Source organism: Nilaparvata lugens, chromosome 4 (assembly GCF_014356525.2).
Source record: "Nilaparvata lugens isolate BPH chromosome 4, ASM1435652v1, whole genome shotgun sequence".
Lineage (NCBI taxonomy): Eukaryota > Metazoa > Arthropoda > Insecta > Hemiptera > Delphacidae > Nilaparvata > Nilaparvata lugens.
In genome coordinates, this window is record NC_052507.1 from 65384898 (window position 1) to 65401015 (window position 16118).

At 34.8% G+C, this 16118-nt stretch overlaps 1 protein-coding gene across 1 annotated transcript; it reads left to right on the forward strand.

Moving 5' to 3' along the window:
* The first annotated feature begins 5030 nt into the window (after positions 1–5030).
* LOC120350920 lies at positions 5031–11422 on the forward strand. The gene is made up of 3 exons (XM_039426217.1): positions 5031–5183; positions 6759–6998; positions 9064–11422. Exons 1-3 carry the CDS (start codon positions 5137–5139, stop codon positions 9203–9205), a joined length of 429 nt encoding a protein of 142 aa, XP_039282151.1. The 5' UTR covers positions 5031–5136; the 3' UTR covers positions 9206–11422.
* The last annotated feature ends 4696 nt before the right edge of the window (positions 11423–16118 follow it).

Genomic DNA, 16118 nt, shown 5'->3' on the forward strand with positions numbered 1-16118 from the left:
TTTGAGTCGGTCCATAATAGACTCCTGAAAAAACAAGTTTTGCAGCGCTGATTACTTTGTGACTAGACGTGATGCTAATAGGCACTTAGAATCAGTTGTTTTTTACCTATCCTAGTTTCTTCTACTAATTTTTATTCTACCGTTAAACCTTTAATTTCTCAATAATCAATTTCAATATATAGTTTCAGAATACTTTCAGCTTAAGCTTCAATGATACTTGACTTTATCTTTAAGCACTTCAAAAGATTTTCACTTTAATGGATTTACCGAACTGTACGGTATAATGTAAGTTTACGGTATCTTGTTTTTGGCGGAGAACTTTTACCGGTTGAATTTGGCTTGACGGCGACGTCTTACGTCGCTAGACCTGTCATCTGAACGGGTGTCTTGAAGCGGTGTTACATAAAGTTGCGGAACCAAATGGGTGGTACATGAGGTTGGTTTGGGTTCACACACCGCTTAGCGGTTATTTGAAGAAACAATTATTCGTACATGATGAAGAAACACAATTAAACTTTTCAGGACATGGCACTACTAGAAAATTTAAACTTTGATAAATATAAAACTAACTCCTAAATTAACTAATTGGCTACTCCTAAATTAACTAATAATATAAACTTGCCCAAAAAGGGCGAAACAAATTGACTACATCTTCACTCTCGTAGTGCTCCTAGCAAAGTGTCCTCCGAAACGTAATCTGGTCTCTCTGCTGGGGAATCGCCCCACTACTGTATTTAGAAACAGGTCTCCTATTGGGCGAAGGGAACAATTTGACCAATCGTCGCGTGGCTTCTAGAGCCTTAGGACCAAAGAGTAACTGCCAAATCAGTACTTTGTTATACTTCTAATATCTTGCTATTTTACTCCTTAGCGCACTCTATGTCGTGATAGGGAGGCTAAGTTTGGGAGATAATTCCATAATCTACATTCCTCGACGACTCGGAGCCACAATTATTTTCAAATATCTATCCTGGGAAACTCGAAGTCATGGCTGTTGATCATAGAGAGAGAAAACAATTTCGCTAACTCACAATAATAGCTCCAGCCTAATGTGTATTAAATTTACTATTTATTATAACTTGGGAAAAGGCCTGAATTAAAAACAGTGCTCGGCACACTGCATAAATAATTCAAACAGAATTTCAATTCTAAAACCACTGACGCAGAGAAAAGAGAGAAGAAAGAAATGCCACCACTATGCTTTTTCTTCATTGTTTCTGGCCCATTCTCTGTTTTGCTTTCTGATAGGAGGAGCTTGTCGAATGGTGTTTTTATTTTCGTAGATGCCTTCTGTGTTCTTTCCTCCTGTTAAGTTGCGCAAGTAAACGTTTATCGATTCATTTTTAATAGATGTATCTCTCTTTTCAGTTCTTGAGTTAGATTATTCAGCAATCTCTTATCTTAGGGAGAACGTGATTGCTGCCACTTTCTTCTAGCACTTCTTTTCTCCGCAATCATTTCTCTTATTTCTCTTGGGTAGCTATTTCCAGTTGTTCTTCTTCTACTTGCTTGTGGAGTATTACACCATGCTGCCTGTTGTATTCAGTAACAAATTTTTCCTACAGTTACGTTGAAAAGTGGCCATTGCTGCACTGATTACAGAACGCAAAGAATCACTTTTCCGCTCTAGTGCGGGAAAAATTTTTCTGCACTCCAGATTTGCAACATGGCAACGCAAAATACTTAGTAGGTTATATGGAGCAACAGTGCAGCAAAATCAAAATGAATTTGGTAACAGTGACTGCTGTGGCTGCTATAGTGAGCAGAGGTGCAACCAAGCACAACGCGCTAATTATTACTATTATATATTATAACCAAGGACAACATCTTTATTCAATTTGACAATAAATTAAGGTTTTTATCAATAATAAAATTACACAGAAAAACATTTGATGGATTTCAGGCAATTTTACCCATAATTACCCACTTTTCATATTCAATGGTAACTGAAGGAAAACCTAATGTGAAATACGTGCGCAAAGTTCCTCTGCTGCACTCAACAAACCATTCCGCCCTCGCGTACGGCTCGGGCGTAAACGTTTCTTTCGGTGCAGCAAACTGTCACTTTGCGCACTAGTTGCACAAATAACTATTTCCAACTCGTCATCAATCTGATGATCCCTCCAGCATTTGTTGAAAGCCACCCCAATCTGCTTGCTCATTAACTAATGTGGTGCAAGGGCTTTGTTCTGTAGATAATAGTGTCATCATCTTCAGGATAATAGGGGAGTGGTCTGAGTTAAGATCAAAGCTTTCATCAATTTGAAAATAATTCACTAAAATATTCTTTATAAGAAAAAGTCTATAAGATCAGGGATCTTTCTTGTGTCCGTTGGCCAGTAGGTTGGTTTGCCGGTTGAAAGAGCTTCACATTCTGACTCTCTTATTGCATCATAGAGAGCTTTTCCTTTAGGGGTGTTAATCATTCGTGATCCCTAATGTATATGCTTTGAATTGGAATCACCACCAACGATGAATTTCGTTCCCAACATATTCAACATTGATAAATATTCTTATTTTCTATTGGAATATCTAGGTGGACAGTAGACAGCTGCAACTACAAATCTTTAATTTACCGCTTGTACAGATACGCCTGTTAATTGTATTCTCACAGTTTATATTTTAACTTCTTCATTATGTTGTAAGTTGTCTCTAATTATGATTGCACTTCCCCCTCTTGCAACATTGTTAGGGTGTAGGGCGTGGTAGGTTCTATAACCTTTGAATTTTATGTAACACTGCTTAGTAAAATGTGTCTCTATGTACGTTACCTATATTTAGAACTGCTTCCAACTCCTGTTGTCGTTGTAAGAGTCCGTTTGCATTCCACTCTATTATTTTCAGTGAATGAAACATCTTGATTTCTGTTCTAGTATTCTCTAATTTCTCGACGAGATTGAAGATTGAAATTAATTCCTGTTGGTTATCAGTTTACTTAAGATGAGCTGTAGGATTCGTTGGTGCCTTCCACTCCTTCATCTATTTTTATCTGTTGTCTATTTTCTTTGGAGACGATCTCGGCGAAGGTCGCTCTCTACTTGACTTTTCAGCTTGGGAGTTGATCAAATTTTGAGCTTGAGAATTTATTACATTATTTCTTGCTAATTTCTTAGTGGTTATCCTACTCGAGTTTCTGATCTTCTGTAACTCAATTGCCACAGTACATCCACGGCAGCTCGCTGGGTGTCCTTCACCACAATGAATGCACTTCGGCAGAGCTTCCCTGGGCTTTGGGCAATCTTTCGTTTCATGTTTGCCCGCACACTTCACACATCTGGCTTCCTTATTGCAGTAGGATGCGTGTGATTGTAGGACTGGCAACGCTTGCATTGTGGTATAAGATTAGTTTTTTTTCAATGCTTGGACTTGTACTTTGCAACCCAGGATAGTATGAAGTTTAAATACTTTCTTGATATTCTCCTCTGAACTAAATGAAACAATAAATATGTCTAATGGTTCTTCGGTTTTCCACTTCAGCTTATTCACTACCTCTACTACTTGGAATCCTCTTGCCTTCAAATCATCCATTATTAAGTCTGTGGTACAAGAGTGATGTGGTTTTTTATCATCACTCTTATTGGTCTTAGTTGCTTGTTTTCATATGAATGCCACTTATAGCTTTCATTGATCAGTTCTTTTGTGAAGTTACGGTTTGTTTCTGAGTCAACTGCATTCACTCAAGTCTCACTACTCAAGAGCTTGATCCTAAATTTTTCAGCTGCTGATACTTTTTTCAAGCTCTTTAGGAGAGTAACCAAACTCTTTATACCATCCACTATGATAGGAGGCGGTGGCATTTCCTTTTTCTTTTTATTTTCTGAATTAGCATTGGACTTTTCAACTACAACTATTTCATTTACCTGACGAAAACTACGAGCAGGTTCTTCTTTTGGTTCAGGAGACAATCTGTTGTTCAGCTTCTTCTTCTTAGTAACACGTTTGTTGCGAACCCTGATCCACTCTGTCTCTTTTGCTAATTCCTCTTCGTTTGTCGAGTAGTTCTCGACTGCTTCTGTTGTCGAACTGGACTGCTTGACTGTTGGATATCGATGTTCTCTTCAATTTTCCGAAATCGTAATTCCAAGTTTTCAATCTTCCGCAGTAGTTCTGCGTTACTTTTCTCTAATTGCTTCCTCTTCTCATCCGGCTCCTTCCAGGCAATGAAGAGCGCCCTCTCGGCTGCAGATTGACGCTTATTCGATTTTATGTAGCGATCCGGGGAACACTGGATCTCTGTTGTGTTGGTGGGTTCCATGATCTCGTTTTTATCTTCCTCCATGCTCTTTAAACTCGGGCACAAGAGAACTTGGAAGATTCAACAATTTTCCAATTGGTGTTGTCATTGTTCTATTTCGCGAACATACTTCACGGCAGGCCCTCGTATTCGGTTTCACGACCGCAAAAATGCGAACGCAGATGATACTAGAAGGCCGCGCGAAAGTAGGTCACTTCACTTGCATAAAGACGGCGGATTTCAACCGAAATTCGATGCAATGTTTGTTCCACTTACTACCGTGAACAATCAACTGCTGAATCACTACTTCTACTTCTACACTACACTACGTACGTCTGCACTGTTCAAGAGATCACGCGATACTGATTTATAAAATATGGGAGCTCATTTATTTGCTTTTCAAACTAGACCCGAGAGGTCCATATTGTCGCTTCTTAACATTGAATAATTATACTCCTTAGTCCTTTTTATACTCCTTATAAGTTTTCATACTCCTTGGTCCTACATTGATATGCTTGTGGATACTTGGGTGTATAATTTCTATATAACTACATCTAGCTACATGGAAATTCCAAAATCCACATAGTAAACAGGAATGCAAATTTTGTTGTATGTGATTAATTTAAGAAATAGAGAAGCTTCACCCCACCAATTACAAAAAATATTCAAATTCAATATCATAAGAAATAAGCTATTCACTAAAATCTTCCTTCAATGACTTATATTTCTATATATTAGATTACAGAATTAATAAAAACAATCCAATGTAATATGATGTAATCATCGTGACGAATCTTCCTTGTCAATTTCTCGATTGTTGGTCTTTATGTTCACAGATAAATAAGTTTCGACTTGCGTTGAGCGGATTTCTTGCTCCTCATGGCGAAAGTAATTACTTCAACATGGAATTTACCAAGACCCAGGCTGATTTTCAAGAGATGATAGACGAGTAAGTGTTCTACAGTTATTTTGATTTGCAATTCAGACTTACTTGCAGAAACAAGGAGTCGTTTTCTCTCTAAAGGTATCTATTGATTCGATCATCTACTAGTTACATGTGATGCATCATCTGATGATCATCATTTGGATTGAAACAATTAATCTCTTTTTTCTGCTGACGGTGATGCCCACATGAGCTTCAGGCTTGTGCGTGGATAATGAGACTGTTTATCCTTTGACAGTCGTAAGGCTCATTGATGGCTCAAGTTATATGCTGTGGCGAGGTGGGACCTTCCCTGAAGGGGCTCCCCACCAACAAAAAGCCATACAAATTCACTTTCATCCACCCATCATCATTGGATCATTTCGACAAAAATCAACTATGAAAAATTTATTTGATGCTCTACTTGAGTGAAAAGTAAATTTGGCTTGGAGTAACGAGTAAGCTATCTTGTGTGTAGAAATAGCCACTTCTTAGGAACTGTTAAAGAATACATTTTCTCCAGCTGCTGTCTTATTTTCTCTAGTATTATCACACTAGTAACCTCTCTTTTTTTAGAAATAACCATTTCTCTTAGCAATTGTAGAAGAATAAAAAATACTCTCCAGCTGCCTTATCAGAGTCTCCCTCAAATAATACCATTTAATAAGTCTCCCTTATTATCACTCACCTGTTTGTTCAGAGTCCTAAATTGTAATACAATGTCTCCCCCCACAACATGATACAAACGATGTCTCAGTACCTCACGATCTCAGTTCATCACGTGCCATTTTGTGAGAAACTGAAAAAAGTGGGAAGTTGAGCCGTTTAGTTTGTCGAATCTCACATGGCATATCCTAAAAGGTTTTGCTCAATTATGTTTCAAAGGTAACAGGGTGGGTTAGGAGGTTAGGTTTTTGCTTTATATTGGCTGGTATTATTCTATATTTTATTATAGAATAATATTGTACTGGTATTATTGTGATATTGCACCTACTGCACTTTTAGAAATCAACAAGAACTCAACAAACTGAGACCCTCCCAAACACCTGATTTGTGATCTCAAACCGCGATGAAGTGAATCTCACCCAAACATTGAATAGAAATTATGCCGAGGTAATCTTAAAAATTGGGTCCTTCTTAGGTCCTAGAAGGACATAGAAGTAGTAGCTCATACCATAGAGTCGATACAGTTTAAAGATAGAGTAAAGATTCACGTTATAAAGACAGCATGTGATCAACATTGGCTTGCTATTCTTGTTTGTTATTCGACGAAGCAGATACCACTATTGTTTTCCGCTCCGCTCTTTTGCCAAATCTTCTTATAGGCTATTAAGAAGTATAATGAACCACTAAAATATTTCATCTCAATTAGGATTTTTTCCTGAAATTATGGAAAAATGTATTTCTTGGTGAACATTATATAATTATTATCAGTATTATCAAGAAACTCACTATAGCTATTTTAATGCTATTAAACCGAAAACATGTCCTCACAATTTACTAAAATAATCGAGGATTTTAGGAGCAGATTTCAGGAGCAGTCAAATATGTTTTGAAAATTGTATATTATTATGTTATTCACATAAGTTTTGTTTGTTGCAGAGCGTTCCATCTGATTGCAAATCAGCCAATTGAACGAGTAAAAGTATGCAATTCGTACAAATGGGGCCAGATTCCCGAGGATCTCATTATGTTACCGGGTAAAGGTGATACCTGGCAAAATCCATTAATCTATCAGCTCATTTTTGGCATAGATCTCACTCCTCCACGCCATAGCGAATTCGAGAAAATGCGTAACGAATTCCAAAGAAATATAAACGAACTCGTAAAAATCAAGGATGGGTGAGTTTCAAGGAAATTGTATTAAATAATTTAAGTCTAGTCTTGTAAAATTAAATTTGTGTTTCTGAATCACAAGGAAAGTTGATCGTTTTCTTCGATTGACAATTTAATAATCTTTTGATCAATTTTAACCAAATCATGTAGAAATATTTTATAGTGTTTCCTCCAGTCATCAACCTTCTTCATTCTGTTGAGTTTAATATTAATTTTCCTTCCATCTGTGAATCCTTAAGACCTTCGATAAACATTGCTCCAAAAATGACAAAGATGCTCGTATTTTGGAATTTTGTTGAAAGATTATCTATATTTTATAATATAATAAAGGAAAGAATTGGTATATAGACGTACGGGATAGGAAAATCACGAATGATGCATCTTCACGTCTGAACTACTGGACTGATTAACTTGTAATTATGCATATAGATTTCTTATTTATCGAAAATGGTTATAGGCCTATTTTAAATTCTTCAATTAGACCCTTGCGGAGCACGGGTTACCTGCTAGTCTGAGAGTAAAGTACGTTAAAATATCCTGGCTCACTACTCATAAAAGCAGCTTCTATTCTCATCCAATATTACTAGAAGTCTCTTTTGAAACAATTCGACTTGTTTACTTTATTATAACTGGAAAATTATCTCAGAAAAAATAAATCTTTACATTCGAAAATTAATTGTAATCAATTAATATTGTTATAATCACAAAATGTTTGTATTATTCATGAATATAGTTTTGTATTATTCATTAATACATTTTTGTATTTATCAAAAACCTATATAAATAAAAATCGAGCCTCAATTTTGACATTCAATAACTTTTTTATGTGTGCACCGAATTTTATGATATTTTTTAGTTGTGTTTATTATGTTCAGGACCAGGTTTATGGCCTATCAAATTTATAATCCGACTTCAGGACTCTTTCCTACGGTTCTTCAAAGTTTACATTTAATACTTATGGGAGAAGATTTGTGAGCTGGCCACACTCAGAAATAAAAATCAGCTGTTATAATCATTGCGTCATCCATCAGCCGTCGGTAGATAATAGACAAGAGTGTGTGCTGCTCCATAACCGCCCATGTATTTTATTCTAAAAGCTCCCACTAAAAACAAAATGACTGTTCTGTGTGTAACCATCCAGCAGTGCGACCTCAGGTTAAAGACTTACTAAATGTTCGAGGAGAATAGAATCACTTTCTTAGTAATAAGTAATGAAAAAATACAAACAGCTGCACAAGTAACTAAGCACATAGGAAGTCTATTATTGAGATATGAATGTAAATACTGATTGTTGGATGATTTTCATAAAAATATAGTGATGCATCAGATTAAGATGAGGCTAAGCACAAATGAGGAGGCGCGGCTTGGTGATACAAATTGTTGATCTTATGGAGATTGCCTTATCACACCTTACCACTCCATGCCCGATTCAGAGTGTGTGTGTGTTGTGTGTGTGTGTGTGTGTGTGTGTGTGTGTTGTGTGTGTGTGTGTGTGTGTGTGTGTGTGTGTGTGTGTGGTGTGTGTGTGTGTGTGTGTGTGTGTGTGTGTGTGTGTGTGTGTGTGTGTTGTGTGGTGTTGTGTGTGTGTGTGTGTGTGTGTGTGTGTGTGTGTGGTGTGTGTGTGTGTGGTGTGTGTGTGTGTGTGGTGTGGTGTGTGTGTGTGTGTGTGTGTGTGTGTGTGTGTGTGTGTGTGTGTGTGTGTGTGTGTGTGTGTGTGTGTGTGTGTGTGTGGTGTGGTGTGGTGTGTGTGGTGTGTGTGTGTGGTGTGTGTGTGTGTGTGTGTGTGTGTGTGGTGTGTGTGTGTGTGTGTGTGTGTGTGTGTGTGTGTGTGTGTGTGTGTGTGTGTGTGTGTGTGTGTGTGTGCTTCCATTCAAACCAATAAGCAAGAAACACCTGGATGCAAAATGCCGCATCGCGCCTCCTCATGTGTGCATCCAGCTAAAGTTTGTCATGAGATGTATTAACTATTTGGCGGTACGAAGTTCGCCGGTCCAACTAGTTATAAATATGCCATCAGTATACACACTCTGTAATAATTGATCTGTCTTTTACAATTATTTTCCAATTTCAGGTTGCAGACGTTCAAGCCAATTAACTGTGAACTCTGCCAGGTCCCCATAGAAAATATCCAGGTTTTGACATTGCATTTCATGTCGAAGCAACATGCTGAGCTATCGAAAAGATTCAAGTTGAATAATTCCGGTAACCAGTAAAAGGTAAAAGTGACATTAAAAGTGAATGTGAGCAACTAAAGTGCAAGTGAAAGTTGAAGTGACAATGAGAAGTTTCAACGAGAACCATCAAGTGAAACCTCTAGAAACAGTGTGCAAATTTTGTTAATTTTCTTTCTGCTAATTCATCGATTATTCATTAAATTTGTCATTAACAAACCAAAACCTTTCTACAGAGCATTCCATGTACACATATCACAGATTTATGTCTAGTTGATTGTTAATATCTTGAATTTGTTACCAACCTAGTCAATTGGAGTTTTAATCAAAACTGGTTATCAAATCATAATTTTTATCATTTTAATCTTACCACAGTTCAATTTTATAGTAACAATTTGCAGTAACAGATTACAGTACTAAAATTTTAATTATCAATCAGTGATTATGACATCAGCCAGGAAAGGCTTCCCTAGGTACAACATATTTCAAAATTGAATCAATAATTTATATGTTTGCAATACTTACTCTCTGCTCCAATTTGACATTTAGAATAACTTCTAGTTAGTCACTAGTTTTTCACTGTCGACAAAGTCTTTCTTTAATGTTTTGTGGTTTTTTCATTTCCCTTGATTTTATGTATTTTGTATAACTACTTACAACTAATGATTGTAATCGATGCTTGGTGATAATGTGAACTTAGCCAAAATGGGTGGTTTACTGGTAACAAAATTTCTGTTCATATTATTTTTTTACACTTATCTTCTATGTTTGATAAAGACTATCAACATGATTGCGATTATTACATTTTATTACTTTAGCGAAAGTGGGTGGTCCCATGATAACGAAATTTCTGTTACTTTTACATTCTTCTTACACTTATGCACTATGAGTAATTGTTTTAAAAATGTCATAATGATAGTGATATTGATTAGTGATTGATCTTTGGATAGAGAATGATAGATGGATATGATGATATCAGTCGAAACAGGCTCCTGATTTTTATTAATAATTATAATTTTTCTGTTAATTGAACTGTTAATTTTTCATTTTTAGTAATTTTATTTTTCCAAGACTTGTAGCCTATTATAATAAATGATTAAAAAATAAAAAATTAAAAAATATGTATGATAAAAAATTATGTTTATAATAAATGAAGTACATTGTAATGATTGTAATAATAATGTTTGGTTCCACTCAGCGAAAATGAATGGTTCCCTGATGAAGAAATTTTGTTAATTTTCCATTCTTTTTACACTTATGTACTATGAATATTTTTTAAAGAATATCATATAATTGTTTTATTGATTAGTATCTTTGGATAGAGAATGATAGATGGATATCATGATATCAGTCAAAACAGGCTCCTGATTTGTATTAATAATTATCATTTTTCTGTTAATTTTTCATTTTTAGTAATTTTATTTTTCCAAGACTTGTAGCCTATTATTATGTTTATAATAAATGAAGTACATTGTAATGATAGTAATAATAATGTTTGTTTGCACTCAGCGAAAATGAATGGTTCCCTGATGAAGAAATTTTGTTGATTTTCCATTCTTTTTACACTTCTGTACTATGAATATTTTTTTAAGAATATAATGATTGTGATATTGATTAGTGATTGATATTTGGCTAGAGTATGATATCAGTAAAAACAAGTGAAACAGGTGAACAGCTGATATCAGCAGCCGAGGTGAAAAAATATGAAGACGTTGAGTATAGTATATAGCATATTATATAAGAGTATAAGTACAGTGGTGGGAAACATGAAGAATCATGTCCAAGTAGCAAATGGGAACATGATAGGATGGCTGTGGCGGAAGTATGAAGATGTGAAGACTGTCATTGAGAATATGAAGGGTAATGGTGAGGATGAAGAAGAGGTTGTCAAGAAGGTTTTATTAATAACCTATCATTTTTCTGTTAATTGATCTAAATCTTTGTTAATCTTTAATTTTTAATATTTTTATTTTTCCAAGACTTGTATCATGTTTATAATTATGAAGTGCATTGTAATGATAATGAGTTATTGATCTTTAGTTACATTATGATGTCAGCCAGAACAGGCAGTCTCTAACGAAATAGATCAGATACTACATTTATGTTTATATTTCATTTTCAGGCTTATGTAAGTTTAATATGTAGAATTTCTCAAGATTGTGTTACCATTGGGTGCGTTGGTTTGTACACTTCAACCTTTGAAAAATAAAGATTATCTTTCTATTTGTTCAATAAAGGATTTGTGAATTTGTCATTTAATATTCTAAATTCATTTATCACAACATTTCAAAGAAATCAAAATATTTGTTCAACTTCATTGAGAGGACCAGAGATAACAAAATAGTGGGTGTTGTCAAATCGCAATTGAAATCCACTCTGGGAAATTATAGTGCTGGTTGCACGAACGTCGGTTGTCGGTTAAATTTGAATCGTGATTAATTTCACGAGAACGAATCAGAGAAGCCGTCATTTCAAGAAAGCTTTCTCTGATTGGTTCTCGTGAAATTAATCACGGTTAAAATTTAACCGGCTGTTGTGCAACCGGGCCATAGTCTGTTTAAAATAAGTTAGACTGTAGTGTCGTTAAAAATAGTTCAAAAACGGGTTATTACTTGCAGGTTGTCATGGATAATGAAATAGATGAGTCTAATTATTAAGAGTTGCAGCTAGACTGTATTCCCACTCAGCCCGGCCGAGCGAGTTTAAAAATAGTGCCATTGGAATTTATGGGAATAATGTTCTTACTATACCGGGCACATTCAGTGTCACTGATGTGCAGGGATTCAGCTTTACCAAAAGAATTTCCCCTACTACTTATCAGGTTACCACTATTTAGTTTTCTACCATAGTGGAATTTACTATAGTTCTACTCTGGAGGAATAGGTATGCGGAGCAGAGATACAATAGTCGTGCTAGAGCTGACAGCGCTCTAGTCTTTAGTGAGTGTTCAATACCTCATGATAAGCATACGTCGTTCCCTCTCTGAAAGAACTGCATCGACTGAGCCTCTTTTGCCAATTTGGCAACCGCAATTGTTTCTATTACTCAATATCATCACTCTGATTGGCTGAACATCTCTCTGATCCGCATATCCCTCCGAGTTGGAATATTTTACTTTCAATTCCTCTTTAGCTTAATATAATTATATTCTTTATTCCTGCATAAAATGACTATAGAATTATTTTACACATAGTAGGTATTCACCAGGTTGTAGGGCTTGAAATTCTGAAGAAAATGATACCAAAAATGCAAAATTGAAAATGTTGACACATAGGTTTCCTAAGACCAGCGATGTTATGTAACATATTTCTTATGTAACAAATAAATAAATAAATATTACTCCCAACATCGAGTTAATTCGACCTATAAACATTAAATTAGAAGTAGCATAATGTATTATGCACAAATCATTGATTATTCCATGAATTCTAGTAGTGAACAATTTTACTGTCCAACTGACTAATTGTGTGAATTCTGTATCTGAATGGTCTAGACTCTCTTACGCAAGTCAAGTTGAATTAAGTTCGTGGAGGTTGAATCAAGTAGCTACCATGCGTGGTATCTATTGAAGCATGGTGCAGCGCACCGCGGTAATTAAATTGAATGACTGCCAGTCGATAACCCAATACAGTGCAAGATTGAACGATCAGAGCAATCTAATCGTAGCCGAGTTACCCTTTAATAATGGCAAAATTTCATTCCGGCAAAGCTTCCAGCTAGCAATCGACCATCTCTCTTTTCATTCAAATGATAGCTGAAGAGAAATTGAATCAGACTCATGTTCTGTAACAGATAAAACATGGTTCACGTATCTCTCCAATTTCAAATTTTATCTTTTTCAATTTCCAGGCTACTAATTCCAAGGATTTGGGGAGTCCGATCTCACTAGGCATCAAACTGTAGAAATCAGACTGATATATGCTAGAGCAGATTCTTTTTGAAATACTCTAAACAAAACAATTTACAAGATATTAGTTTTCAATTAATAACCATCCGACCATTAAATTTATTTTTCCTACAGTTACGTTGAAAAGTGGCCATTGCTGCACTGATTACAGAACGCAGAGAATCACTTTTCCGCTCTAGTGCGGGAAAAATTTTTCTGCACTCCAGATTTGCAACATGGCAACGCAAAATAGTTAGTAGGTTATATGGAGCAACAGTGCAGCAAAATCAAAATGAAGTTGGTAAGAGTGACTGGGCTGCTATAGTGAGCAGAGGTGCAACGAAGCACAACGCGCAAATTATTAATTATATATTATAACCAAGGACAACATTTTTATTCAATTTGACAATAAATTAAGGTTTTTATCAATAATAAAATTACACAGAAAAACATTTGATGGATTTCAGGCAATTTTACCCATAATTACCCACTTTTCATATTCAATGGTAACTGTAGGAAAAACTTAATGTGAAATACGTGCGCAAAGTTCCTCTGCTGCACTCAAGAAACCATTCCGCCCTCGCCTACGGCTCGGGCGTAAACGTTTCTTTCGATACAGCAAACTGTCACTTTGCGCACTAGTTGCACAAATAACTATTCCACAGTTACCCTTGAAAAGTGACCATTCCTGCACTGATTACAGAACACTTTTTGTTTAGTTGAGAAGTTGATATTGTGGTAATTATTCATATTGAATGAAAAAGACTAAGAAATTATCAAAAAACCACTGATTTATTGATAATAAGAAAGACTGGTTTCGGTTATTACACCATTGTCAATCTCTGATAACTCATCTGTCAATCTCTGATGAGTTTATCAGAGATTGACAATGGTGTAATAACCGAAACCGATCTTTCTTATTATCAATAAATCAGTGTTTTTTTGACAATTTCTTAGTCTTTTTCATTCAAGATTACAGAACACAAAGAATCACTTTTCTGCACTAGTGTGCAAAGTATTACTTTGCATATTATCTTGCAGCCATCCCAATTAGCTCTGTTGACATTGTTGGCATGTATTTTGAATGCAAATTTGTTCTATCTATATTTTTTCTGATTTTCAAATAAATAAATATGGAACTCATTAAATTATACATCTTGAATATTATTAATTATTCATTATTTCAAATAATACTTTTTTCAATCATAAATATGATTGGTTGAAAATTATTTAGAAATAAAGATTTACTCAAAATTATTAAAATTTTCAAATCAATTTAATTTTTAATTTGAATAAATTTTTGATTATTAATTTTCAATTGGATTATCAAGTTTAAAATAAATTAAAGTTGTTATTAATAACAAAATTATACAGACAAACATTTAATGGATTTCAGCCATCATTTTACCCATAATCAACCACTCCTCATATTCAATGGTAACTGTAGGAAAAATTTAATGTGAAATATGTGAGCAAAGTTCCTCTGCTGCATTAAAGAAACCATTCCTCCCTCGCCTACCGGTACTGATCGTACGAAAACATTTCTTTCCATGCAGCAAACTGTCACTTTGCGCACAAATAACTATATCAGTTGTATAGTAATAACTATAGAAACAATATAAAAACTTGTAGTACCCTTTATTAAAAACTTTAAATATTTTAATGACTAGTTCCGATCATAATATTTAATTTTTACTATAATTTGGTTTTTTTAATCATTCTAAATTCAAAATTTGTAGCTTATGTATATTTTTGGACAGAAATTGAACTTTAACTTTCCTCAGTAAGAACATAACCTACATTTTCGGACATGTTACACTTTATCAAAATTTGGGAACAGAATAGCTTTGGGCTATGCCTGTTGTTCTATCCCGATCATATTCATATGATTTGTAATTGTATCAACAAATAAATAATAAAGGGTACCTACTACAAGTAGTTTTATAATATTGTTTTTATTAATCTGAACAAAAGCAGCCCATATAAGTGAAGTGATTTTATAACACTATAGATAGAGTATAACTATTCTCGTTAACTAAAAAATGACTAGATTTTAAATGAAAAGGATTTGATATTGTAAAAATCACTAATTTTACCAAATAATTTGAGATCATAGTTTCGAATGTTACACCATTATCAATCTTTAAGAAACCGAAACCTTAAACATTGAGCCGCAGTATAATATTATAATAATATAGTGTGCGTGAAACCCTTCGATTGGCATTATCCGTTGACCAATGAAGATTGAGCTCTGTTGTCATTGGCCGAGACAGGTCCACAGATCATGGCCAATCGTAGGGCTTCACCCACTCTATTGTGTTGTTCAATGTTTAAGCTTTCCTACTACCTGTTCCAATCTCATAATTCTTTAACGCGATCATTAATAACTACACTGCTCGGCACCTGATTTCATTGATTGTATAAAAATAATACAATAATCTCAGAGAAGGTAGAATGAAATGTTCAAATTCATATAAAATTTAAATTCAGTTCCTGAGATGAGTTTTTTAGATGGGAAAATTTATATACAAATAATGTGATTTGAAAAACCTGTGTTGCTTCTGAATTAAGGATTCATGAATTCGATTTATAAATTGCATTAGATAATTAAACTGAATCGACCCATATAGGATATAGGCGGAAAGAAAAAAACATTTTATAAAAAGTCGAATTTTGTTTTACAAAGGCACATAAGCTGGCGGGAAGTGGTTTTAGCGATCCGCTCTAATTTATTAGCGTCCCAGGTGTCTACACTGTTCAGTACGGTGAATTGGAATTTTGTTTCCAATAGATGGATTGAAAGCCGTTTTCTCGTTGCTCTATTGTGCCATGTATTCGAGTTAATCGAAAATAATACACATGGACAACTGGTATTTTTTAAATTTCTCACAGCAACTGTATCACAAATTGGATGGATGTTTTTGTACATCAAATGCAATTTCGCACCAATGATTTTTTATCTATCTACGAACAGTTTTGCAATCACATCATGTCTATTGAAAAATAGAGAAAAAACTTTCTTGATTATGCAAAAGAATCGTAATTAACATATCATTTCAATACTATACG

Excerpts from the sequence above, each read along its gene's own strand:
- LOC120350920 (XM_039426217.1), top strand. The coding sequence starts at position 5,137 with ATGGAATTTACCAAGACCCAGGCTGATTTTCAAGAGATGATAGACGA. Across the intron at positions 5,184-6,758 it reads TTTCAAGAGATGATAGACGA|AGCGTTCCATCTGATTGCAA; the intron begins GTAAGTGTTCTA and ends TGTTTGTTGCAG. Across the intron at positions 6,999-9,063 it reads CTCGTAAAAATCAAGGATGG|GTTGCAGACGTTCAAGCCAA; the intron begins GTGAGTTTCAAG and ends TTCCAATTTCAG.